General features: G+C 38.5%; 1 protein-coding gene across 6 annotated transcripts in view; it reads right to left on the minus strand.

The window, feature by feature from the left end:
* The window catches only part of SOX6 (SRY-box transcription factor 6), a 257,653-nt gene that overhangs the window by 71,885 nt on the left and 158,191 nt on the right, over positions 1–27,577 (minus strand). For 4 of the 6 annotated variants that reach the window (XM_059473934.1, XM_059473931.1, XM_059473932.1 and 1 more), the window contains exons 7-8: positions 22,776–22,899; positions 14,454–14,533 (exon numbers count right to left, since the gene is read on the minus strand). In XM_059473934.1, the coding sequence (XP_059329917.1) occupies positions 14,454–14,533; positions 22,776–22,899 (204 nt within the window). The remainder of the gene's footprint in view (positions 1–14,453; positions 14,534–22,775; positions 22,900–27,577) is intronic. The other 2 variants (XM_059473935.1, XM_059473933.1) reach the window with 1 other exon arrangement.

The following is a 27,577-nucleotide window of genomic DNA, read 5'->3' on the forward strand; positions in this document are numbered from 1 at the left end:
CTGAATGCAGGATCTCTCATGTAGGCATCACCCCCGAGATCAGATCGTGCCCCTCAGAAATCAAACGGCTTTGATTTCATTGAATTATGACACTTAAATACAATCTCTCAGCAACTGCCAATTCACAGCCTATTTACTGTAAAGCTGTGGACAGAGCAAAGAAAGAATGCTTGGAGCTCAAATGAATTATCAATCAGTGCAAGGGGCTAAGACAATGTACATAATTTGGCACCTGGTAGTTGTCTCTGCAATATTGTGTTTGTTTCCCCTTAGGAAGTAAAGCTGATGGTTTATTAGTTTTACAGCACCTTGACAAGTTTTCAAGATAAAATGCCACCCCATCAACATATGAAGCTGCTGGGAATTTTTCATGAGAAAGCATGAAAATAGTGAAAGAAAAGCTCACTTTCTGAAAAAAAAAATTTCAGAAACATATGCTGAAATTTTTACACAACAAAAGTTCAGATAGTACTTTAGATATTTTATATAATCATAGAATACATGTAACAATGTATCTATTCAAAGAAAGTGATACTCATCTCACAGTGCCAGTGAGTGTGATATTTAAATCAGACTTTCAATTTTTCCCAGTGCCACTGGTTCAAAAATCTAACCCTGTAAAGTACATGTACTGATCCTCAGTCCCCTAGAGAGATAACTAAGTTTTTGCCATGTCAGAAAAGAACAAAAGGCTGGCCAAAAGCTGACAGGGGGAAAAGAGTAACAGCTACTAAAGTACGCAAACAAACAAAACAAAACAAAATTTAAAAACATATATACAGAATTGAAGGCCTTCTGTGTCAATATGGAGCTCTTACTTTCTGAAGAACAATTCCCTTGCTAAGCCCCTGACTGGAAGGAGAGGCAAAAATCCTCACTGACTTGGCAGCCATGTCACACCTCATTTCACTCTTTTTATTTTTTTTCCCCTTTCCAAACAGACTGAGTGTTGGTCTTCTGAGAATATGATGCTAAGCCACTTTTCCTGTAGAGTCTTTAAACTGGGCCTCTGAGAAGGGGTTTGATACAATTCAATGACTGAAGTAATACCTCTGTCCATCTGAGCATTAAATGGCCCATTGAAATACAGCTTAGTTAGAAAGAATTTCAGTAAATGGTGCTTTCTAATTTTTTTATTATTATTATTATTATTCCTTTCCCAACAGATTACAGTCTAGATCTGAAAATGCACTTCAATCACTTTTGGTTACCTCTTAGGTCAGGCCTTTAGCCAGTGTTAATTAAATATAACCCCTTCAGAATACTGGAGGTTAAATGAGAGCAACAAACTGATCTTCAAATATTACCTCACGCTCTCCAAAAAGCTGTAGTTTGTTTGGGAGGGCCCTTGTTTTAACACATTGGTCTTAACAATAAAATATTTACTGGGATCAGGGAGGGGGAAAGCCATGCTAAATGCTATTTTATCCAACAGCCAGTAATCACTACACATTAACCACCTATTTCCATGCAATAGACTATGTCTGTTGTGTTTAAATAACACACATCATAAAGGAAAGTGCAGCAGCAGACAATTTAGGCTGTAGCAGCACATACAGCAGAATTTTCGACTTGATAAAGTGAAACTATAAAGAGCCAATGCATAAGTCAGACAGCTTCCATACCTAATATCCTTCCCTGCCGCTATTAGAAGTTCACATTTTTGTCTCTAGTAGGCATGCACATTAGTTTACCTACAATTTCCTGTATTCAGTCACATTTTGTTGTCTGCTCCCTACAATTTGACTAGAGCATGAAATTGGAAAGTAGCTGAAATTGTCGTTTTTTTCATCTTAGTGATTTTAAATTAAAAAAAGCGGCTTTTGTGCAGACCATTTGTTTGCTGCTTCGTATAAAAAGTTTCCTAAAGTATTCATAATAATTTTACTATCAGGTGAAAGCAAGCTTTTTAACGCATGGCAATTAGTCTTGTATTTCTGAACATGAGTTTACCATAAATACTCCTCCTTGACTATCCCTTTGTCCCAAGATTCCTTAGAAGAACGCAACCAAGCGATAATTCAGCATTATTGCTGCTCCAGTGCACTAATCGCTTCGAGCGCAGCGAGGACCCTATGTTTACTGCCACAAGGCTCCTCCAGCCTCCCGGCCCAAGGCAGGCTTCCCAGCCCAGCAGCATCCAGATGTCAGGAGGAATATCCAGGTCCTGATGCAGCATGCTGCTCCACTCCAGTATGGCCCAAACATCTGTTTCGTCTGCTGGCGCCCAACCTGCCGGATACACCGAGGCGGCCGCGCAAAGCAGGGGAGCGAGGGAGGCCGGGAGGGAAATGCTGCAGTTGCACAGCTCACTGTACATATCCCTAAAAATTCTACATCAAGCAGATATCAGGAAGGACAATGTGATAATTAAAAAAAAAAAAAAATAATTAAGCAGAATATGCTTAATTTTTTCTCCCTAGTGGGGCAACAGCCCAGAACTCATTAGCTTTAGCTTCTCGTCTTACTAACTTCACTCTGGTTCAGTTCTTTGTGGTGGACGAAAATAAGGAAAAGCATAGAAGCATATAATACAAAGTACTTGTTGTGCTTATAGCAACTGCTCTTTATAAAAAAGAAAAAAAAAATAACAGCCAAAAACACAACTTAAAAAATGAGACAAACTTAGGCATCTCTTACATATTTATAATTTCCTATAGATAGTAACTGAGGGGCTCAAAAACAATAAGCATCTTTTGTCTAAAAGAAAGGAGTATGTAAACATTGACACTTTATCTTGAGGCACGACAAAAACACCAAACATTTTAGTTGATCTAGATTAAGTTGTGACAAGGAATAAAGGAGTGCTAACTGTTCTCATCTCTCCCACTTTGTGTATCTATTCTCTTGTATTTTCACTCGTGACAATAATGGAATAGTTGCCTGCTCCCATGCAAATTCTTTGAGTTGTTTGTGAAAGCAAGATCAAAGCCCAAACTGAGAGCTCCTCTTTTTTCCCTGCTGTATTTTTCTCCAGAGGAGGACCTAATGAGAGGCTGTTAAAGCAGGAATCTTGCCCTCTCACAGTGCAACCTCCCAGTTCATCCTTTCCCTGGCCAGCCTGGGGACACAGCTCACCCCAGGAGCATCGAGGGTGGGAGGCAGTGAATTCTGTTTTGTTCCACCTCAGCATGGTGTGAGCATCTGGATCCAGGAAGAAGGAATCATCCCTCAGACCTTCCATTTAAATACTCTCTGTGCACCTGAACAAGTCTTCCCTGTGCTCCTCCTGAAATGGATCCACTGCTGCTGCAATACCACTGCACTTGAACTGGCTACATCTGAATGCAACCATCAAGTAATCCTAGTAAATATAAATGTGGGCATTAATAAAGCCACTTTTCTAATAAAATATTGTGAATATCAAGAAAAAAATACTTCATCAAATATCTATCACCATTTCCTCTGCAGGAGGATAGGAGAAACATCAGTAAAACCTTTCCCTTAAGCACAAAGATTTGCATTCCTTCATTTAATGCTGTCAGATGACTGATATGCTACTTTTTGATCACAATTCTCCTGTTATTTACCATGCACAGGAAAGAACACAATAGCCTTATCTGTGGTGTTCTCCCAGATTGTATATTGTACTACACATCTTGAAAATTTGCAAAAAATCTTCAACAGTTTATTATTTTACAAAATAATGAGATGCTCTGCTTAGATACCTTTGGTAGAAAGCCAGTCACAGCAAAGGACAACTGTATTTGCCTGAAAAAGTAATTTGAAGTTTCCAGCAGATTATGTTTTTCAAGAAAAAATGTAAAATGTGCATGTGATTTTTTCTATATTTGCTACTATTAGAATTTGCTATTGCCATTTTTGTAGCATAAATTCTTTCTTGTAAAAATTGAGGATGGCACTAAAGGTAACAGACTAGTGAGCTCACCTAGGAGACCAAGCAAGGACCAGGCAGCATGGCTCCAAACATACCTGCAAACCAAGGCTCTTCTGTTTTAAACTCCTGTTATATCCAAAGAAAGTGAATAAGCAGTACTTACTTAAAGTAAAATATACCCAGATCTATCAGAAAAATATGAAAATATAACCAGATATACCCAGGTTGCATCAGAGCACAGGTTTTTTCATTCACTTTATGATATCCTAGTACTACCTTCTCTGGTGCACTGTAAATCAGATTATTCAAAAGAAGAATTTTAAATGTTTTCTAGTATTCTTTCAGAAGCTCTTCCTTAAAACTCTGGGTTTTATTCTTACTATTAATATGAAGTATTTTTTACAATAAATGTGAGATGTCTATGTGAAAAGCAGCTACCTCACAAATTCAGATAGTTTCACACACTCACCTATAGAAATGTCTTCTGCACTAAAGCTAGAGTAAAAAAGGAGAACTCCCAACATAAGGGGAGAAAAATTATATGATTGAAAAGCAATTAATAACAGTAAGTTTGCTGAAGGGATGATAGCTATCAAAGCTTTTCAAATTTTGCATTTCAGAATTTCTGATATTTCTTTCAAAAAATGTTAACACATAGATGGGCTTTGTGAGAAAAGTCAGGAGTTTCATTCAATCTCATGTCAGCAGGATTACAAGCAATTATGAGTAACTGCTTGTTGAGCTGTGTGAAATCAGTTGGTGAATGAGTTTCCCAGTGAACACACGTCCATGTCACTGGTACGACTGCCAGTAAAACAGACAATCTTAGCTGAAGGGGTCTAAAAACATCATTATTCTCCTAATCCTATAGGAGATGCTTGTGCAATTGTTGCTTCTAGTGTACACATTCTAGGTCGGTTACCCTGGTGGCACAGGAAAACTGAGGCATAAGCAAGAAAAAAGGAAATCAGGACACAGGGATAAAAAAAATAAAAGGGCAGTAAACCTTCTCTAGGTATATCTCCTAAAATCTGCTATAGATTGGTGTTATCATTCCCCCTCTGACCATCCAGATGGAGAAATTGCTTAACATGACGATGCAGAACTGTGCAGACACAGAACAAGGAAACTGAGCAGTCACCACTGCTAAGCACACTGAGAGGCAAAAGCTCAACAATTAAATTCCTTCATGCTCCCATGACAGAATAACGAGACACCATCGCCGCAATAAACGGGTGCAAGTCAGGCAAAAGGAAGAATCCCATTTAAACTGCCTCTCCCAATTCCCACCTCTGAATCCCCATCTTGTGAGAAGATGATGAGGCAACTCCACATTTAAGAGATGAATATTTGAAAGTGCTGCTTGGGATTTGAAACTGCAATGTTTTCTTACTTTTAGAAGAGAGACAGCTCCTGTGGTAGCTTGCAGCCATTCTACAATTTTCACTAGCAAAAATGGACAGAAGACAGGGATATAATAAATATATGCTGGCTCTACTGATCAGGAGAAGCTTTATCAGTCAGCTGGGGCACATCTGGGAAAAAAAGTCACTCAGGTGCATCTCTAGCATCCCATTCAATTAACATACCATTAAAAATGGTTTGTCCCTGTTCAGCCTGCTGCGTTACCTGATAAGTCAACATAGTTAAAATGTATATTTAAATGCAGAAAACAGTGAGATGTTTTCTTTGTGAAGCAGAAAACAAGCCCCGCTTACAGGTATTTTAAAGCATTAGAAATAATTGTGCTTTACAGGTTGCTTAGCAGATTGCTCACGCTGATCTTTTACCATATATTTTGAACTTTCATGCACCTTCAAGGAAAATTAAATAATTTCCTTATAGGAAGTACACACAAAATTATGCAAAACATATTCAAATGGTGCTTATAAAAATTACATCTAAGAAAAAAAAAATCACATTTGCACCTCAAAACCAGGTAACTGGGAACTTACTATTATAAATTCATTGGAAGATGATGTATTTTACACCAGTAAATGTGAATTTGGTGTAAGATTGCTGTGCTTTCTGAACTGCAGTGGGTGTGATGATACTTCAGCAGCAGTGCTGGGACTGGGTTAAACAGGTTATGAAGCCTGAACAACTCTCCCCTAGGTGCTGAAAACAGCAGCAGAAGAGAGGGCCTGTACTGGATGAATTACCCTGGACAGTTCACAGAAGTGTTATTAAATAACACTGCAAACTGGTTAAACCTGGTGACTTGTTCTGTGTCTACAGCCTAGCACAAATGATTCAACTGCATTGAAGGGACTTTGCCTCTTTGATTTCTCACTTCACTTCCAAAAATGCCAGTGGGCCTGACAGCACGCTCTCACTATTCCTACACCTGAAATACTTTTCCATTTGTTGTCATGCTTTGCTATAATTCATGAACAACACCAAAATACGTGCCCTATTATGTCTACTTCACTAGATTTTGTGACAGAGTCTTTTAAGCCTCAAATAATTCCTTAATACTGAAATTTAAGTAAGATGTGTGATCTTCTTGTACGCCTGAAGATGCTCCTCCCTCCTGTCTCTTTTTCAGGACTGACATGCAAACCTTCTGGTGTGCCTCCAGCCATATGTAGCCTTCATGCTGAGTCTGAGGAACAGACAGATGAATCCAATGCTTTCTAGTTAGGACACTTTTCTAGTTCCTCAATCATATGGATTCTAAAAACATCACAGACCAAACATATTTTAAACAAGCAGTGCCCTGAAGGCCACACCATTCCTATTTCACCATCCGTAAAGCCTCTTCAACTTGGTGACAGCATTATCTACACACTAGTTTGATGAGTTTTATCTCATTTTCTATGAATTTCCCTCTTTTTGAACTGGGTCAGTGGGAGGGCATATGCTCTTCTAATCAAGGACCCTCAGAAATGAAGCAGATGATGATATCTTTTGGGTCCAGGCATCTTTAAGAAAATTTTTCTGCTTTCTCTGAGCACACACATGTGTGTTAGTTTATACCTAGAAGCTCTAATCTAAACCATCCTGGTTATTAGAACTTTTAGTTCAGATGAAAGGTAAGGGGTTTTTTTCTCTAGTAATTAGTCAGGATAGAATGATAATACTGGCATGTATTATTTTCCTTTGTGCACAGACCTGACTTAAAAGATATTTTTGTCTTTAATCTGGTTCTTTCTTAGTTCCTAAACAACCAAACATGTTAACACCATCACAGGAACAAATACTTCGTGTTTGTAATTTGTAGCCAAATTAAGCAGCTTGCTCTATGGTTATCAGAAGTATAATAAAATTCCAGAAACATACTCACTTGCAGCTAATTCCTGTAAGGCACACACCATATACATTTCTAGAAAGCTTGAAGGAATCCAACTGCCAGCTCAGAGTATGCCTCACAGCCAGCCTATTCCCCAAAGGGATGCCACAGTTTTAAAAGAGATTTAAAAAACGTGCTCATCCCCTGATGGCACTCTGTAGTACTGGTGCCTCTGGTGCTCTGTCAGTAAATGCAGCAGTAACTTATTTGCTTCTTACTGGCTTCTGAGTGAATACATACCCCAGGGAGGCAGCTTTGCAAAGCACAATGATTTTAAAATAGAGCCTGGGCTTTCAGCGAGGGGCAGCCAGTGGTTAAGGCAGCAAGATCATCTTGTTGATGCTGGGGGCTCAGCCTCTCCCAGTCACTTGGGCTCCAGCTTCTGCCTTGATATAGACTGAAGAGATTCAGGAAACCTCCTGCCATCCAGCCTACAAGCATGATATCCTTTTAAACATACAAGTTTCCTGATAAGTAAGTTGATGTCTGTGCCACTTAGGATCTCAATGGTAAATTCCCCCTGGAACAGCATATGGGCCTGGAAGGCAGCTGTCCTGCTTGGTGAGATCTGAGGGTGCACAAGGAGGGAATCCTGCCAGGAGCCTCATCCCTGGCTGCCAGATTGAAAAGGCTTCCCTCTTGGGAGAGGGGAGCAGGAGCAGGACAGGAGCCCTTCCCAAGGTGGAGGAGGGGTTGGGCATGAGAAGGGAAGAGGAGGAGAGCTGTGCCAGGCTGGGTGACAGGCTGGGTGACAGGCTGGGTGACAGGCTGGGTGCCAGGCTGGGTGACAGGCTGGGTGACAGGCTGGGTGACAGGCTGGGTGACAGGCTGGTGGCCACTGTCCTTCCGGCACTGGGAGGAAAGAAACTCCAGCCCAGGAATGAATGAACCTGGGTTTGCCTAGAACTGCTACAGACTACAGGAACAGTCTCTTCCTTAAACATCGCTATAAATTTGTGATTAAATAACATGACACCGTTCCAGTAGTGTAACAAAGAAATGCTGTTGAAAGCAGATATTGGAGGTGCAGGGCATGAAATGGGTGAGAAAAGGCTCTTGCAGCTGCAGAGTTGCTGCACCAGGCTGATTACTCTGGCCAATGGCTGTTTGTTTGTCTGTCCATTTTTGCCAACTAGAAGAGAAGAGGGAGACTCCTTTTCCCTGTGATGTTACTGAGGGATCTAGGAAAATCCTCCTGGGGAAAAAAATTAATCATAAGAGATATTTTACTGCAAAAATTCTCAATTTTGATGGGCTGTCCTTTTCTGATGAAAATCACTTTGCCAGATAATTCAGGGCAGAAGATGAGAAGGAGTAGGAGAAGACAGAGTACTAAGAAATTCTGCAAAGAAAGGAGGTCATATGGTAAAATATTGACTCCATGACATCATTTTCATTGATACTGCCACTGATATAATTCAACTTGATAACACAGATATTACATACAGAGACATAAACATTCAGGTAGGGGAAGGCACAAGTATAACTATTTCATTGATTTTAATTAAATTTTCCTGAGTATTGCAAGGTTGGCATATTTTTAATTTTATTTCCATTAAAGGGCGTGCTTGGTCTCTCAGAACCTCAATAAAATCTTCTTTCGACCTCTCTCCTTTCTCTGCTACAACCTAAATTTCTACATGAGAAAAGGACCAAAATATGTAATTTACTACTTCCATATGCTGAAATTTTCACACACCATCCCCTTAATTTAGACCACTATTCGCTGTATCATAATAAGGAACATTCGGTTAAAATATGTCCACCTAGAGCTCAGTAGTCTTTGAATGCTAGATAAAATCATTCTATAAGGCTAATGAAGACAGAAACTCTGCCTGTAACAATATTAAGTTTGTTTTCTCTAGTGATTTGAAGAAGTGAGCAATCTGTCAGTAATACATTGAGGGAAATTACTTGTCTTGTAGGAATTCCCGCTGACAGTCACTCACTCACAGTGCTGACCCAAACATCTACCCGCTGACAAACAAATTACAGTGTCTAACTTTGAAAAGGTAACTAGCTGTTTTTAATTTTTATTGGTTTCACCAAATCTCTCTCATATTTACCCAATCCCTATTCTTCGCTGTGTTAAAAAAAAGGGGGAGAAAAGGAAGGAAGAAAGAAAGAAAATGGAAAAACCCATGGTTTCTTGCATTTGAAAAAATTATTACTGCCTACATTCGAGAGTGTTATGTCAGATAAAACTGTTAAACTGTGTCTAACCAACATTAAGACTGGCAGCCCTGCCAGTGACTGACTGGGTGAGTGAACACATTACTGAGACAGCATTGTAGAAATTAATTTTCTTCAATAAAGTGATTTTTAAGGCTCATATATTTCACAATCTAAACATATGTCACTGTTTCATAAACAAAATAAATGGATTAAAATAATACATTACCAATATGCTGACACATGGAGATATTTTAATTAGAAATACTTAAGCTGCGTGATATTTAACTGCTATATTTGTTGAAGAGGAGCATGCATCATTTAGTAAGACATAAGGCAGGTACATCACTTTGCATGATGTGGTACCAGAGTGGGACCAAATCACCTCCAGTGTGAGCTCTCACTATCAGATCACACTAGCCCCGCTGAAAAATCGTGTTAAGGTTACAACAAACAGAGGAGACTCCACAAGAGTGCTGTCCACTAAAACAACTTCTTCATTGAAATAATAAGTCATCCTGATTCTGGTTCCTGAGAATAATATTTCTTTATAAAGGGACACGTTTAACAACTTAGCTATTTAAAGGCCATATTTACATGACTGTCGCATTACATTGGCCTCTTTCCTGCATTCTTCTTGACTTACTTTGAGGACCAGCACTAAAATAGCTGAGGAAAGCAAATGTCAACTATGCCCTGAAATTTATACGTGTGAGAGAATTGGAATAAGTAGAAATGTAATATATTGTTTACTGTACCAAGTGCCCTCTGTTCTCTAAAGGTCAAAAGCATTGTAACCTTGGAGTTACAGTTTCTGATTGTTCCCAGGGTTAAACACATTATCAAAATTAATGGTTCAAACCCCTCAACCTTCAGATATATGAGTATTCATGCCTCCATCTGCTGAACTGTTCAACTAAAAATAGCATTCTTTGGCCTTCCCTCTACTAATATTGTGCCCCTGAGGCAGGCTATGCAATGCTTCAGCAGTACACTGGATCTGCACCCAGCAGTATAAAAGAAAAGGTCATTTACTTTGTCTGCAACTAGAAGAGAGTATAGAGGAGTGGGATAAGATGGGAGGGCAGAAAACAGATAGGCAAATATGTGTTTAGTTAAAATTTTCTATTTTTTTTTTTTAACTGTATTATAAAAACTTCAGGTTCCAGGAACACAGCTGCAACTATAGTTAAGATTCGCCAAGGTTCATTAGTGTTATAGGCGATAAATTCTGAAGGACAAATTACACAAATAGTTTGGGGAAAGAGTTATGAGGGAAAGCTTTTTTGTTTTGCTTTTTTTTTCCTAGAGCTCACTTTGTTTAGGAATAGCTCCAGCTAGCATCATTGTAATGCTTCCATTTCTATCAACAGTTTATCAGTCGTGGCTGAGAGAGTTGCGACACTTCCTGATTTATCTCCTAGACAGCTTTGTAGAAATATGTAAGAATGAAGGTAGGGGAGATTTTTAAACCATAGCATATAGTAGCACCCCTTGTTTGAAAGTAAGGACATACAGGTGCCACCTCTGCCACCACTGTGACTTCCCAGTAACCAGGTTCCTGCTACCAGCAGCATGAGAGCTGGAAAAAGCATTTCATGATCAAGTCCACTCACTGAGCAAGACTGCTGGCCACACATCTCTAGGATCTGTTAATATCAGTGCAAGCATTTGACAGCTTGGGAAAAAGTTCGGGGAAATGGGAAAGGGGGAAAACTCTAGAGAAGGTGTATGTGAAGAGGAACAAAAGGAAAGTTATTGACAGGTTTAATAGTTCATTCTGGTTAATTAAAGCAAGAAGTTTTTCTTACACACAGGTATCAGAACTGTTTCACATGGCACAGGTGTGTTTGGTAATAAATCTGCAAACTATTCACTCACAATTGTCTGAGGCTGGAGGGGTGAACAGATCAGTTTTTCCTGATCAGACTATACCTAGAGAAGTGCTCCCTCATCATCTAGATCCTGTCTCATGCCAAAAGTACTAACAAGGCTGGGTCCTGTCATGCTTATTATTTAAATTTTTGGCTGATTTGTTGAGGAAACCGGTCAGATGGGGCTGAGATGTCAATGGAAAGTATGGAGGACAGAGTTTTAAGTCTTTTTACTAACAGCATTGTCAATGACACCTTCATGAGATCAGTACACAGATCAAAAGAAACTATCTGCTATCAATCCAAAGCAGAACAAGCCACCAATTCAGGAACATGGACTGGCATAAAAGTGTGGTAGTCACTATTTCACTTCAGGATACTGAAAGCCACAAGTGAATATTAATGGTATTTACCATGAGCTAATCAATGTGATCAAAAATCTAAAGAGAAGATGGGTCAAACTGGTCTGTTGCTGAAGGAGAACTTTTTTTTTCTTTTTTTTTTTAATGCACTATCCATGAAACTCAACCAGTTACTTGAGAAACTGCTGTATACGATTTCAGTAAAGTTTTTTGTACTCACAGAGATACATAATCAACTGGTGAATATGAATATAGAATTCAGAGAAAGTACATTTTAATAACAATAGCTTGAATAAGTCAGGCAAATCATTAATTAGCAATTGCCCACTGGAGAATCATCCTCTGTGAAATAATTGCTATTGTTACATGATGTACCTAGTAAAAAATGGTTCTCTGTTCTATTAGATTCAGAGTTTGCATAGAAGCTGCCCTAACACACAGGAAGATGAGAACAAAAATTTGCTGCTACACTCATACCTGGAGCATGATCATCCAAATAAAAGAAAACATAAGTAGAAAAAAAGGGGAGATTACAAAATGGAAGCTGGCAGAATTTCCTTAGCTGGAAACAGATTACAGAAAATAATTTTGGAATTAATAATACTGCCCTGGTAAAGTTGAAATGTTAGAGCTACTGCAAAACTCTTTTACTTGACATAGCTTTGCCTCCCCAGGTTCTCCAAACATGGATATTACACACACACTCACATGTAGAAAAAAAACCAAACCTGCAAATAAATTAGCTATTTCTCCTACGGCCTGAAAGGGGCAGATTAGTTTTGTGATCAGTATTTTTAAGCACTTGGGAAATACTCAGATACCATGGTCACAGCATTCACGTAAATAAATAAGTGGGTGGGGTGCATGGAAGAAAGGCAGCAGAACAGAGAAAGAAGGGGGAAGGGAAGCAAAGATGGAAAAAGGAGCTGAAATGCTACACCCCTAACAGTCTTCATGACGCATCAGGTATAACAACAATTTCTCTCCAACAAACACACCCAAATAAGTGCTCATTTAGAGAACACAGAGAATTGACACAAAGAGAAAATTAATAGTAGGAGTAAATAAAACTTAGTTCAGGCACTTTAACAATCTGATGAGCAGGTACCAGCCAAAGGTTAAGTGTTCTGTTATTTAAGCTCTTATAACCATGAAACATTAAAGGTTTTGAAATCCCATAGAGATGAAATTCAAACAACATAGAAAGGGGGGGGAAACACACAAACAAAAAAATTCTTTTACAGCAAATATGCCTAAATGGAAATTCAGACCCCCAAACCTAAATGTTCCTGAATTTACTAGCACACATTTTCGCTGGTTGTTTTCTCTCTAATTGTTCTCGTCATGTTTAACAACTCAGTCTATCATTTCTGCAAATTAATGAAAATGCATTATTGCTGTAGGTTCAGATCAAGTCTGATGTGGAAATATGTGGGTCAAGTTACAAATGGATCATGTAAAAGAAAAGAAGCAAGAATGTCTGTGGTTTAGATCCCATTTCTTTGACAGTTGAAGAGTTTTCATCCTTTCCTGCCTTGCAGTCTTGTGTAGGCTCACTATTTGTTTTAGTGCATTTCAAAGGCAGCAAAAATAGTCTCTCTATTCACAAAGCTGATTTCTACAGTATTTTCCCAACTAAAGCTAATGAGAATTTTGCTTCAGTAAGTAGTCAAATGGCTTTCTAAAGATACCTGCTATTTTTCCTTTTGAGAAACTTCCCTTTGGTTTCAATCCTGTCCAAGGTACAGTCTTAACATCATATTATTATGACCCAAACCTATCTTTCAGAGATCTTTGCCTGCAGAGTCAGGGTATCCCTTTTCAAATGTTGATTTGAGGTTAGGTCAGACCTAAGCTCAAGGAGTCTTTCTTGTCAGCTCTGGACCTGTGAGCAGGGGTGCATGAACAAGTTCTGGTCTCATTTTCACTTATCCTAAATTAATTTGGCAAGAATAACAACATAGGGCAAAGAAGAAAGGATTTTTAATCTGCTTTGACCCCTCTAGAAAAAAAATTAACCACAGAAAGCTAGCTTTGCTTTACCAAAGCAAAGTAGATATTTAGATATTAGTATGGCAATACTGTGCTACTCTAGGCACAATTTATTCCTACTTTGCTTCTGAACCCGAGTCTAACCTAACTCAAATAGGGGTTTCAAAGGTTTACTTGTAAATAGTTACATGCATCTTTAATGGCCTTTCCTCTCATGTTCACTGTCACTTTCTTTCCACACATTTTAACTCCGAAAGCTTTTGACTGTTTCTTCATTATTTATGACATTGTTGTGTCTTTTCTTCTGAAATTAAAAACTTCTTGCCACAAGAAGCTAGCTAATAATATGGCACATAAATCTTTCTTTCACATCATTTCATTCTATATGTGCCAAAAATAAATAAATGGCCAAACTAAGTCTCTAACCATGTTTGGCTTCTGACCAGCTTAATGCACAGAGAGGTTGAGATTACCTTAATACAGAAGCTAAAAGAGTTTGCAATTTATTGTATTGTCAGCACCACACAGTCAAAAAAAAAAAAAGGGAAAAAAGAAAAACCCAATAATGCACTTTTGTTTGGATACACTGACTGCTCCAATTATAGATAGTGCATTGCAGCTACAGAGGAGCAACCACATGAAAATAAAGTTAAAAAAATCTTTGAACTTATCTCCCATCAACTGTTCATATAAATAAAAAAATACCATTAACTGCCAGTATAAAACACACAGAACAATGTCTTTCACTCACAGTATCAAGGTTGGCTGCACGTTGCTGTACTGTAAGTACATAAGGTGTTAATCCTCCTGGGCTGCGCTCAAAAATTATTTAACATTCAGGCTATTATTTAGCATACAGCTGGTTAGCAGTTTTCCCCTAAAATGTTGGCTTCCATCCCACATTTTTTTGTTCTGGCACATACCTGGAGCTGTAAAGGGCTGAGTCCAGAAGCAGCAGCAGCTGCCATTGTTGATGGAATGAACTGCACAGGGTAGTTATCACCTGTCGGGAGAACAATGCGTGCAGGTTCAGACAATGAGCAGAGAATAGCAGCAGACAAGTGCAAACAAGGCCCCAGGATTGCCTGTGCTCCACAGCACTCCTCTAAGCCCAAACATCTGCAAAAACAAAAGGCTTCGCTGGGCACGGACTTGCCATGCTCCCTTGGAACTTTTTTTGTTAGCAGATAGCTGGTAGGCAAACTGGCAAAACATAAATATGATACTCGTGATTTTAATTTCCAAAGCTAATGTTCAAATCAAGCGTGGAAGCCTGGGCACAAAATGGGTCTTACAACCACAGACACACAGATGAGATACCCCAGGAAACCTCAGTGGCTCCCACAGCAAAAAATTTTTTTTTAGTTTTCACCACATATTTCTTAAAAAAAATTAAAAGAATCTATTATAACCCAAGAAATATCAGTTCTGTTTAATGCAGGGTGATTTCTTTTCAGTGTCAAGTGGACATGTACCCATTTGACTCAACACAGGTTGAGGTTTCTTGTTTTCCTTTGGGATTCTCTGTCTTGGGACAACTCCCTTAAGGTAGTCATAGAAAAGAACAAAATTAAATCACCTTTTAATATAGCTTGAAATACAATTTTAATTTTGTCTTAGATCTGCGGGCCTACTGAAGTCAATAGATTAGACAGGTGCTCAGTTACCTGAGAATTCAGGTACTAAAATTTCCAAATTAAGAACTGTAACATGGTGTCTTATACCATATCTATGCATGTTCCATAGGTGTGCAGCACACAGTGCCATCTGGACTCTTAGCTAATGTGGGGAATAGTTTAGCAGTGTAATCTGTAATATAAAAATGAATAGAGTGATCGATAAGAAGTTGTGATTTAATGGCATATCACTTTGGCTCCAGTTACTTATTTAAAATCAGTGTTATATACTATCTGCAAGCTACATTTCAACAGGCTGTGCGGTTTTTAGGTATTTTTACAATAATCAGTCTATTTTACACAAAATCTTCCATGCTGAAAGCAGAATGTAGCAATAAGGGAAAATACAGAAATCCAGTATAATATAGTCAGGACATTCCAAGAACTAGATTTTTGTCACCCCTCAAATAAATAACAATAGCTAAAATCTTTGCAGTCACCAGACTCCTCAGAATTCTTTCTTTTTACCACATCAAGTTCGATTATATCCAGTTCAGTTAAAATGTTTGGTTGTTTCACTTTTTTTAATAAATTGTACATGTCTAATCCACAAGGTCTCTTTGCATCATATCCATAATACCTCATCAGGCCATTGAGCACAGTATGTGCTTGTACACAGTCCAGTAACAATTGGATTCTGATTGCATATGGAGCTCTGCTACAATGCATTCACTCACACTATATTGTACTGGTGTCCTATGGAGTAATGTTCAAAATATCTCCTCTTATTTTCCCCATTCCATGAGGTTGATTTTAGTGTGCAATGATGTTAGAATTGTTTTTTTCTAAAAAAACAAAAAAGACTTCTAGATTATATTCTTAAAGTACTTAAAGTACTTAAGCTGTCTCTTTATGGTTAAATAATTCCACTCGTCTCTTTGATATTTATATCAAATTATCTGAATAAATAAGATCCTAATCTAAGTTAAATAATGTTTCTTTCAGAAATATCTTACAAGGTTTTTTTTTTAAAAAATCACAAAGATGTTGAATTAATGATGCTTTAAATGGGGGGGAAAATAACCATCCGACTTATCAGCATGGACTGCCTTGCAGAACATTTCGGAGGCATTCTTTCTTTAAATATCATGAATTATTCATCCCTGTTCCACACAGCAATCTCTTCTTTCTCCCTCCCCCTCTGCACACACTTTTTAAGTTCAATACCAGTTGCTTTATTTGTACTAAAACATTTTCCATGTCAAACATATTTTAAAAAAAACCAAACTCTAAAAGAATTCCCTGCGGCACTCCTTTTTCACAGCTGTCATGCTCCTATGGTTTGAAATAGCCAGATATTTTATACCCACATGCACACACGCACACAGAGTTTTTGGCTTCACAGTTAATTTAATAGTATCTTCACCACACCCTGTAGTGTTCTCTTGCTCACCTGCTGGCTACAGTGCTGTCTCTTGTTGCAGGAAGAAGAATATTCATAGGGTTATGTCATTTATCAGTTATTAAAACCCAATACTGTCCCTTTTTGCCCTAATTGTAGTGTGTTAAATTATGGCTGAGTCCTGGTAGGTCAGCAGCATCTTTGTGCTGAGAACAAAAATTAATACTCCTTCAGCTCTGGAGTACTATGTTGACACTGAGGAGTAAAAGCAGAGCAAAGGTACTTCTTTCTCCCTTAAGCAAACTGAGCATTGCAAGGAGCGCTCTGGATTTAATTTTTAATTACAGAGGTACATATTTCCCCCTCTTTTTCTCAATGCAATAATGGATCAAGAAGCTCCTCCATAGCTGTCTTGGCGAGAAATCAGTCAATGTATTGCAGCAATTTTTTTCAAATTTGTTTCTCAATTTGGAATGCTTGCGTGAGGAACCATTCTTTTAAATTTGTACAAAAGGCAGGAGCACATGTTCAAACAGGTCTGCCTTAAGCACTGGTGTGTGCTGTCCTTTGATAACCAGGAGTAAGAAGAATGCTGGAAGAAGAAAATCTGTCATGTTTTGCAAACTGATCTTTTCAATCTCCATGCTGTGCTGATTGTCTATTTACATTTGGCTGCTGTTGTTTATATATAAATTGGTGTTTACAAGCCATGGAAAATTATGCCAGACTTCTGTTTCGTTTGTCAGGTTGAGCAACATTTCCAAATGAATAAAAGCAGTGAGCAATTGTGCTGTGTTATTCTACACAGAAATAATGTAAATGTTTCTTTTTGTCTTGGATAAAGAGATGAAGCTTAGCAGACTTTATTTATAGTATGTATAGACTTACCTTCCAGATCAAGGCTTTGTGTGCTGTGAGGAAAGAAGGATGTCTGGCTTTTGTAAGACCCAGAGTAGGGGGAAGGTGCTACCTTATTACCAGTCTTTCCTAAAACACAATTCTAAGACATAAGCTGGCTCTCCTCATCTGAGTTACAAAGCTTTTGGCTTGATGATGTTCCCACCATTTTGGGATTGTAACTTAAAGTCTGTCTCTTCACATTCATGGACTGAGAGGAAATGGAGTTGGAAGAGCTGCAAGTGGTCAGCAATTCCAGGGCCCCATCCTTCCAGATATAACGGAGCAAAGAGTACCTCAGGTGCTGTTGGGATACTGCAAAGAGAGAGGGGGACACTCCCACAGTATTCCCATGCAGGGCATGAATTTTGCTTGTCCAGAGCCATCAACGTTGAGGAAGATGTAAACAGAGGTAACTGACTAAGGGAATACCATGGAGCATCTCCCCTGTCCCATGGCACTCCTTCAGTTGTATGTTTGTCCTGCCTTGTCTGCCTTAATGCCATTCTCATGTTGCAGCAAAACCAGCTTCCCCCACAATTTTCTGTCTGCAGGTAATGTTTGCAAAATTATGAAATTTCCATATTTCGCTGCAAAGTCCTACCTGTCAATATCCAGCTGCCCGCCATCATTTCCAGCTTCTACACCAATATTTAGAACTGAGGCACATATGATTGCTACAACAAATCCCAAGGTTACAAAGTCTTTGTTCCAACCAAGTAAAACCCAACAGGGGACACTTAACAGCCTTTAACTCAGTCCTGGGGAATTTCCATTAGAAAAAGGACTCATGAAGCCATGAAAAGACACACAGGCAACCAGTACACAGTGGATTTGGTGTGTGCCTCCTGTTTTCACCTGCCAGGAGGAAGAGCAGCCTATTTCCTTACCTAAAAAAAAGAATACTTAGATATGGAAAATCTAAACCACCTGAGAACTTTAGGAAAGACTTCTGAAAGACCTATTCCAAATGGAAATTGCAATGTCAGATATCAGAGAAATCCAACACATCCAAGATTATGTGAGTTATGTGGATTAGCTACAGTAATCAAGGAGTTTAATTAGTTTGATGACAAATATTTCACAGTATTGGAATGTTCTGAAGTCCAGCCTGATGACAATAAGCCTGACAGTTTTGTTTGTCATGCTTTCCCTAATAATATTACTTTCTCTGATTTGCCCCAGTGCAATGATAAACAGAAACCAGGCCAAAATGTTGACTCTGTTTCTGCCACCAGCCTAGGAAAACAGTTTCCATTTTCACGTTGCATCGCAGCATAACAAAATATCTTGTAAATTATTTTTGTGCATAAAGTTAAATACTCTATGTGTTTAGATAGGGGCTGTTTCTTAGCTAGTCTAATCATGGGGTTTATATCATTCTTGTATGAAATATAAAAAAAAAGCTTTGAAAATACACTGCAGCATATCACTCAACAAACCTGTCTAAATTGAGTTTTACTCCACTCGATGTCTTTATTTTCAATAATCTTTTTGAGAGATACTTTCCAGATCTGGCAAAGAAATGGAACAGTACAAAATATTTGCAGGACATTTTAAAGCAAAAGTGATCAGAGATTTTGAAGTCTCATGGAGTGTCATTAAGCAACTGGCATGGACATCAGCCCTCTTACCCTCTGTTAAGAGCAAACCATAGCTCTGAGATCTGCTCTGCTTATGGTCTGGCTCCTACCTAGCACTGCTTTATATCTTTACTACATCATCCTCCTGCTTCCCTGTTCCCCCTCAGCCACAAAACTTGATTAAAGTAATATTTTAGTCACTGAAAGACTGAGGAGGGAACTGCCCTTCCTTTATCCTCCTCACTGTGTTGTCCCCTTGACCCAGGGCGCTGACGGGGACACAATAATCTTGTTCAAGGATACTCCAGCCCAGTAAACTTTTCTGGATGCATGTGTTTAGCTAAATGAAGGGAAAATTGCAGTGGGAGAGGAGGTATAATGGTACCCATGCTGCCCACCAGTTCCAAGCAGTAAGTGCAGTGGTCACAGTCAGAAAGCCAGCGCAGTTGCTTTGCTCTCCTCGGAATGCAAAATAATTCTATTAACTGTGTAGCATCTCTGGGCAAGTATTAGCTTCCTAACAGCTGCCACTCTCAGCTTCCCCCTGGAATCAGTGGCAGCCCCCACAACCAGGTACTCTACGAGGCTCGTCAAACGCCTGCAGGTCAATAGTCACAACAGTCATTTGAGATGCACAGCGCCCTAAAGTTTTAATTAATCCGGTATACAGTATAAATACTGAAATATGTATAAAAAATTAATTAGGTGGTCTATGCAGCTCTGATTTCTCAATTAGTACTTACCATGCCGGAAAATTATATTACATGACTTTGAGATACATAAGGAAGCATGGGACTTTGGGGATTTTTTTTCTAATGCAATTATTACTTGTCATCAGCACTTGCTAACTTTGGCCTGTTTCACCTCCTAGAGCTCCAAAATACTGTGGGGGGAGGGTTACAGCCATCTCAGTGTTATAGATTCTGCCAGGCAGAAGGAAAGTTTCTCCTGTCAGGCTTTATCACAGCTGAGTATCAGGAAATCCTTAAGTTTTCTGCTCCTAATAATTTGCTGATCTCAGAAGTTCATGAGCAGCAAGGCATGCACTGGAAGGGTCTTAAAACCTAATAAACTCTCCTCTCTTCTACAGGACCTTCAGTTGAGTGTACAAACTACTCTATTTTGCTAAAGAATACCATTTTATTTCTCCAAGGCCTAGCATTTGTGTACAAATCTGCAGCAGCACTCACTAACTGCTACCTTGGCATTGAACTAAACAGCCATGAAATTGGTTCCCAATTTAGCCCAGGAAGATATTTCTGTGTGAACATGGACACATAGTCGTACCCCTGCTTGCACACCAAGGCAGGACTTCTCATCCTGGCTGTCCTGTCACAATAACACTGCTCCAGTGCTCCCACTTTGGAGCCAGCTTATATCTAGCCTGTTTTACAGGCAAAGCAGATTAAGTGACTGTGCACACAATATTCAACATTCCTTAAATGACACAGTCAGTTTCAAACATACTTAGTCCCCACTGCTGCTGTTATTGAAATGCCTCTCACTGTATTTTCTGAATGTCAAGTAAAACTGGCAGGGTCAAAACTCAGTCTTGCCAATGTCAAAATGCAGTAAAATAGAATAGAAGCTAAACATGTAACCTAAAAGAAATTGGCAAGCATCTGAAGGGTTAATCCATCTCCTCTCTTCCCTCAGAGGCACCAGCAAGTCTAACCCGACAGTTCTGCAAGGGAAAGTTTCATTTCTCACTAAAGTAGAAGAGTACAGGTAGTAGCAGTCAAGTTCATAAATATTCCTCAGAAATGACTTTGAAGAACCCTCTCTATGAAATAGTATAGCTTAATCTCCAGTTTCATTAATTCCTTAACTACTGTGCCGAGAGTGCCAAAAATAGGAATTAATCAATACCAAGTGTAGTTACAGCATTTTTTTTTCAAAATGTGTCTCTGACAGACGCTACTGACCTGCCCAGATACCTTTGCCACACATGCAGTAGAATTAAATATATATATTAAAGATATAAATATATGAATAAAGGTATAAATTCTATCTTCTTTAAAGACAATGGTTATAATCAGATCATTGTTACTTCTGGCTTTTAACTAGCATCATCTGGAATTAAACCTCTAACACCAGCAAACAGCTTCACTGCTTTCCAAGATATCTAGGCCTAGGCTTCCTCCTGCATTTCATTCTTCTAACTTTTGTTATACATCTCTCTTTGTGCATTCTGGGAAGTAAGGAAATGCCCTAAAGCTGCATCACCTCCTGTCAGGAGGCCAATGGGATCAAGTTAGATAGGTACTATGAGGAACACTATTGAACAAGTCCAGAAAATCAGTCATGCTCAGGAAAACATGCTGGTAACTCTTCTTCTTAAGTCATACTTGTACCCAGAAATCTCTGAGCCAAAATTAACACGATTGAACATAATGCCTTTCAGGGGGCAGCACAACCATCAGCTTAGTCACTAACAGTCACTACTCAGAAAGCTTCTCATATTCAAACAGAAAAAGCAAGGAAAGCATGTTCTTTCTCTTTTCTGTGAGAAATAAGATTTAATCAGGGTATTTTAGGTAATTTCCACAACTGGCAACACTTTGTCTTTGGTCCCTAACTGTAGTGAGGTAGAGATGGGTGTGCAGTTTGTAAAATCAGACAAGAACTTTGGGATTTCAAAACCTGAAAGTAAGATAGCTAGACAAAAAAATCTGTGTTTAAAGAGGAACATCTCTGGACTAAAGAGACAGAAGGGAGCAGGACAAACGGAAATACTTGCTGAAATCCTGCTTGGCTCCACTTCATCTAATACTAAGTAAACTTGCTAGAAGAGATTCTAGGTTCAACCTGGCTTTTAATTAGCATGCTGTTTACATCATCTATTATGAGGCTTTACATTGGATTTAACCCTGTTCCTGTCAGGGAACAGCAAAAGCACCACTAATATCGGTGGCAACAGGATCAATGCTTTACTTTGTACGCTTCATATTTAATGAATAAAAAAATCCCAGTTATTTATGTTTTGTAGTTATTAGTTATCAGGTTAATATGCTAAAGGCAGCTTGACAGAGAATACTATTAATGAGCGAAATAAGGTTGCAGCTTCTGGACTGAGGTCACTTACAAAGAATGTACAAATGAAAATAAGGTTGACTTTTATTTACTTAAATATCTTCCTACATTGAATTCCTTTGGCAAAGTGTCTTTAAACATTTAAAGCCCTGTTTACAAGGAGGCTCTGAAAGTAGCTTCAAACCATTATATCCCTAATTGAATTCCCCAGGAGTCCTGTAAACTCAGAGGAAAAAAAGAAAGAAATCATAACATTTGCTAAATCATCTCAAAACATATTTCACTGCAAGGTTATGTGACCTGCTACGAGTCTGAATGATGACTCGAACTGAACTACTGAAACCTTTTATGAACCGGATTGAAATAAAAAAAAAGAGCAAGAATTTTCCCACAAAACACAAATATTCTGAAGATAACAGAATTAATTAAAGACACGTAGCTTTTGTATAGGGCAGAGCAGATGCAAATTGCTAGGCAAGTTGGGCATTATATTTAAGCAAACAACTTTGTGGAAATAAACTTTAAAAAAATCATGATGTTCAATAACCAATAGTCTATCCACCTCCATAAATCCAGGACTATTTTTCCAAATGGAGTTGCAATAATATCCAGCCAGCTCTGCCTGTTGTGTATCATCTGTACGAGACAGATCACACGAGGAGTTACCATTCGTGTTTTAAAATGAGCAACAGGCTCGCATCCCCGTGAGCTTACCTGGCTTGTATGTTATTCCTGGGGGGAAGAGGAATCCCTGCTGGGCTGCAGCAGCCGCTGCCAGTGTCCGCTGGTCGTGTGGAAAAATTGGGATCATGAGCGGAGGCATGTGACCCTGAACCTGCTAAACAGAAGAGAGCCTCTGATCAGAAATAGCACAAATTTGTCTTGACAGGTATTTCGCCAGCACAGATAGTGTTCTTGCGTTCACACAGTCCCCCAGAACCTTCCCCTTAATGCAATCCCTGCCAACTTCACATTATCACATCAAAGCCCTCACAAACATTGTTTTCCCTCAGTGTCAAAGGTGCAACAGTCTCGGTGAACTGCACGTTTCCCTACTTCTTCCTGGTTCTCTATTACCTTGCTTCAGTTTCTTTTAATTAGTATTCCCTGTCCTGGCACAAGGTAAAAAGGTACAAAACATACCAAAGTTTTTATTAAAAGCAGTGTGGTATCTATTTCTATTAATTTTTCACAGGTTTTCTCATCTTTGGTCGCAGAGTGATGAGCATTTAAAAGCAGCCTAACACTGCAGTATCTACTTTGATATTCAGATTTTAATAACCTTAGGAAAATTTTAATTCTGAGATCTTACAACATGGTTCACATAAATACCAACAGCTCAGGTATGTTATTTCAAAATCTCACCAGAGTACTAAAGAGTCTTCTAGTCAACACCACAACTCTTAAGATTTAAGGTTCCAACATCTTGGCTCCTAAACAAACTAACATGCTCTGCCACACACACCTCGCTATAAGAAATAAACTGCTTGTCTGTCTAAGTAGTTTTACAGCTTTATGTGCTATCATGTAGCTTGGTAATTATGGAGCTGCATTCAGAGACCATTTCAGAACAAAACCTACTATATCAAATTTAATTTGACCATAATAAATGTATCGAAAAACCACAAACATGCACAAAGAAAAAAATTCTTCTCCTTATACTAGCATTTTTATTCAACATATAGAGAATTATGTGATAAGCTGATGCCTGTTAAATCCATAAGGTAATTTCCTAGTTCCTTAATTTACAGTACCTGTGTTTCAGAGACAGTGGCTAGGATCTCAAAGAATTTTTATCCATCATTTCTTAACCTCAGACATACCCAAGGGTTTGACTATATATTTTCTGGTTAGCAGTTAAGCAAACCTATAATGCTTTACATATCAAAGCTAGTAAATGCAGGAAAAAAATGGGGGTTTAGGCAGAAAAAAAACCTCCCTCATTGCACCACAAATTGGTGGAATTAAATACTATTAAAAACTTAAAGTACACTTCAAGCAATTTTTTGCATTTAATTCCTAAAAAACTTTTTTGGTCAAATCCCATATGTTGACCTATGACATTGTTTAAATAGTGCCAAATTTTCTTGTCATATCCCCATTGCTTTCACAACCATTGATGCAGTGCAGAAATGCTACTGTGTGTCTCTATGAGGGTTAATTTACCAACAACTCTTCTCTTGGGAAAGCCCTAAGATGGAGGTTAATAAAGGTCAAGCAAAAAATAAACACTTTACAGTACTTTTTGAATCCATTCCTCAGGAAAATCAACTTATAATAAAAAAGTCTTTGTGCAATTACTGCTATAGCACTGGGGCGTGAAAGAAACTAGCTTTACGCAGCTATTTCTCTCATTTTAGCTGAGGTAAGCCTGGCTGTGTGTTTTAGGTTATGCATTAAACTTGGTCAGATTGGAGTTGATCCCCATGTGCCCAGAACAGGCATTCAGCTCTGATAAAATGGTGCTGGCTTTGCTGCTGGTGTTCCTATACATTGGCTTTACAGGAGCACAGCAAAGGAAAACCACACATTTTGTCTGATAGAAGCAATCGTACAGGAAGAAATTCAATGCAATACAACTTGCAAAAAATTTGCAGTAGTTCCTAAATTACATTTAATGAAATGGAGCCAAAATCATAAAAAATATACCCCACATAAAGCATTTACATGGAGCTGCAAAGGTACAAGACTCCAACATAGTCTCACAAGACGCAGCAGAGATCAGAGTGCTGTGGTTTGAGTGAAGGTGCAAACATACCCACAGCAACATTTCACTCCATTGTGTCACAAAGATAATTTGAAACATATCATAACCAAATCCTACAATGCATTCCTGTAGATTTTGATCCAGTCAGCTCTATAGATTTTGTTTAAACTCTCAAATAAAAGCACTTCTGCAAGTGTGGGGAATTACCATTTCAAGTTCTGGCTATCTGCTATTCTTCCTACTCTGAATTCAGGAGTAGGTCTTCAGTCTATATAAATCAGCATAACTTTCACTATAGGTTACATTTAGCCTGTAAGTTTGTATTTCAAATTAAGAGATTTAAACAGATTGAAAAAAGCTCATACTGAAAGGCCACCATTCCCTCCCACGGGTCTTCCCTCTGGAACATATGAAATACTATTCCTACATAAGTGTTGGTTTCACACAGAATTATTATATACATAGGTGTCCATTTTCAGCACAGGTCAACTGAAAAGCTCAAATAAGCATTGAAAAGGAAGAGAATGTGAAAGTATCACTGGTCACACAACTATTAAATACATAAAAAGAATGCAAAAAAAAAAATCCAGTTAACTCCTTAATTTTTGACAATTTCTATTCCTGAGAGTTTTATTATTATGAAGATGATGTGTTTGACTTTACTGAGAGTGGGAGAAATTGGGAGGAGGGGTTGATCGGTGTACTTCATAAAATCGGCTACATGCCCAGAAATTTTAATTGCTGAGATGTTCCTCAGGTCTTTCTGAAAACCAAGACGGGAGCAGATGCCCAAGAAACACTCTGACTCTGTCTCTTCCCATTCGTAAAAATAGCACATTGTTGGATCGGCACTTTCCCCTTTTGTCTCCTCTGTGCTAAGTCGTTGATGATGCCATTTTTTGCCATCTGCCCCAGAGCTTCATTAAAGATACATGAATGGACTAACTGGGCTGCTATCTTGTGAGGAACAGGTGCTATTGTTTGTCCCCAAAGACTTGCACTAAAGATCTCACTCAGAATACTTGAGAAAGAGCATCTGCAGCAGTCAGTCAGAGAGTAACTTGGCAGAGCCCATGCTATGGGCTAATATGCAAACAGAGACACTCAGGGGGACTCATTTTCTCTTTCATGAAGTTTTTTTTGAGGGTGTTTTTTGGGTGGTTTTATGGGTTTGGTTGGTTTTTGTTTTTTGGAGTTTTTTTTAAAGGGTAGTAAATTTTTGATTTTGAACAATTCTGCCAGTCTGTATTTTTAGCTGAATGTACAAACCCTGGAGGAGACTGGAATATATTCTCTCCAATATTCAGCTCTGCTGCCACAAGTACATTCGACTCTTGCATAAAGCTACCTCATGAAATTAATCTTTGTTTCTATACAACAAGCTCAGGTTTAACTGTGTTAAACACAAAAATCTGCCAGGATTAGGGAACATTTTAAAGATAGTGTACCATTCCTTTAATATCCCATCACAACTCTGACGGCCCTTGGGAACTGATTACAGCACTTCCTTGCCTGAGATCTAAGTCAGGAAGCAACTTTAGAGCAAATCAGCCCTGATTAGTTCAAGAAGCAACTTCCAATTTGATTCTCCCTGAAATAATAAAAGCTGGTGGCCTGTTTGATAAACTGGGCAAATCTACACTGCTTTGTCCCACAGTTCTGTGAGTGATAATCTCAGAAGTTGGCTGAACAATCCTCCTTGTTAAAAAGTCATTGATAGTGTTCTGCATGGAAAATGTAAGGCAGAGTGCTATGTTATACAAAAATAATGCTTTGAATTAAAATGATCTGCCTCTTTTGGATAAGGAGCACAGCACATTTAGTAAGATTGAAGAGGAGGAAGAGTTTTATCTTTAAAACTCAAAGCTGCCTCTACAACAACTAACATTGCAAGTAGAGAAGTAAAGGCATTCAGAGAAAAGGGTGGCAGCACTGCAAGCAAAGAAGCAGCTCACACATTTCTGCTTAGCTGTGAGGATCACAGGTTTCAAGAGCAGAAGTAATCCCACCCTATAATGGCAGATGAATTCCTCTTCCTTTAGAAGATCAAACTTTGCAAGCTGCCTCTCTCTGTACAATCTACTTCAGTAAAGAGCAAAAGTGCCATCTTTTTGCTAGAGAGCAAACACAATCTTTATATTTTTTTGTCTCTTCTTTAAAGCTTTTTTTTTCTATTTTATTATACCCAGCACTAGTATAAAGCAGTTTGAATGGCTAAATATGCTCTAATTGCCTACAATAATCCAGCCTTATTATTTAAAATCATTGCCACCCCCTTCTTCAACCAATTAGATCGCTGGACCCTGTTCTCAAACTGTAAAAATCCTGAGATTTGCTTTGAATCTAACAGACTATTCCAGCACAAGTTAGCTGAGAAACCAATCTTTGAATTTACTGAATTGACATTTTTTCTATAGCAATGAACAGAACCTTTTGTTCATGTGATGTTGCAGCCACAGTGAGAACTTGTTGACAGGGAGGTTTAGACTTCTAATCGTTTAAATTTTAATTTCTATATAAAGCTTCTTAAATTCTTGAGTAATTGGTACACCCGGACTACAACCTTAAGCTAAGCTCTCACAGAGCTTTGAATTTCCATAGTCAAAAAGTGTCGGAAATTTTCTAGTATCTCATTTAGAAACTACAGTGTAATAGATTTCCAGGTAGTGGCAGTATATCAAGTAAGGATGTGCATTTTCAGATTGCTCAAAATGTTCATATGATAGAACATAGTGGCCATAACTGATAGCTCAACAGGTTATATTTTAGGTTGATTCATTTTAAAATAAGTCTTAATGGCATTGAAAGA

The sequence above is a fragment of the Ammospiza nelsoni genome, chromosome 6, assembly GCF_027579445.1.
Source record: "Ammospiza nelsoni isolate bAmmNel1 chromosome 6, bAmmNel1.pri, whole genome shotgun sequence".
NCBI lineage: Eukaryota > Metazoa > Chordata > Aves > Passeriformes > Passerellidae > Ammospiza > Ammospiza nelsoni.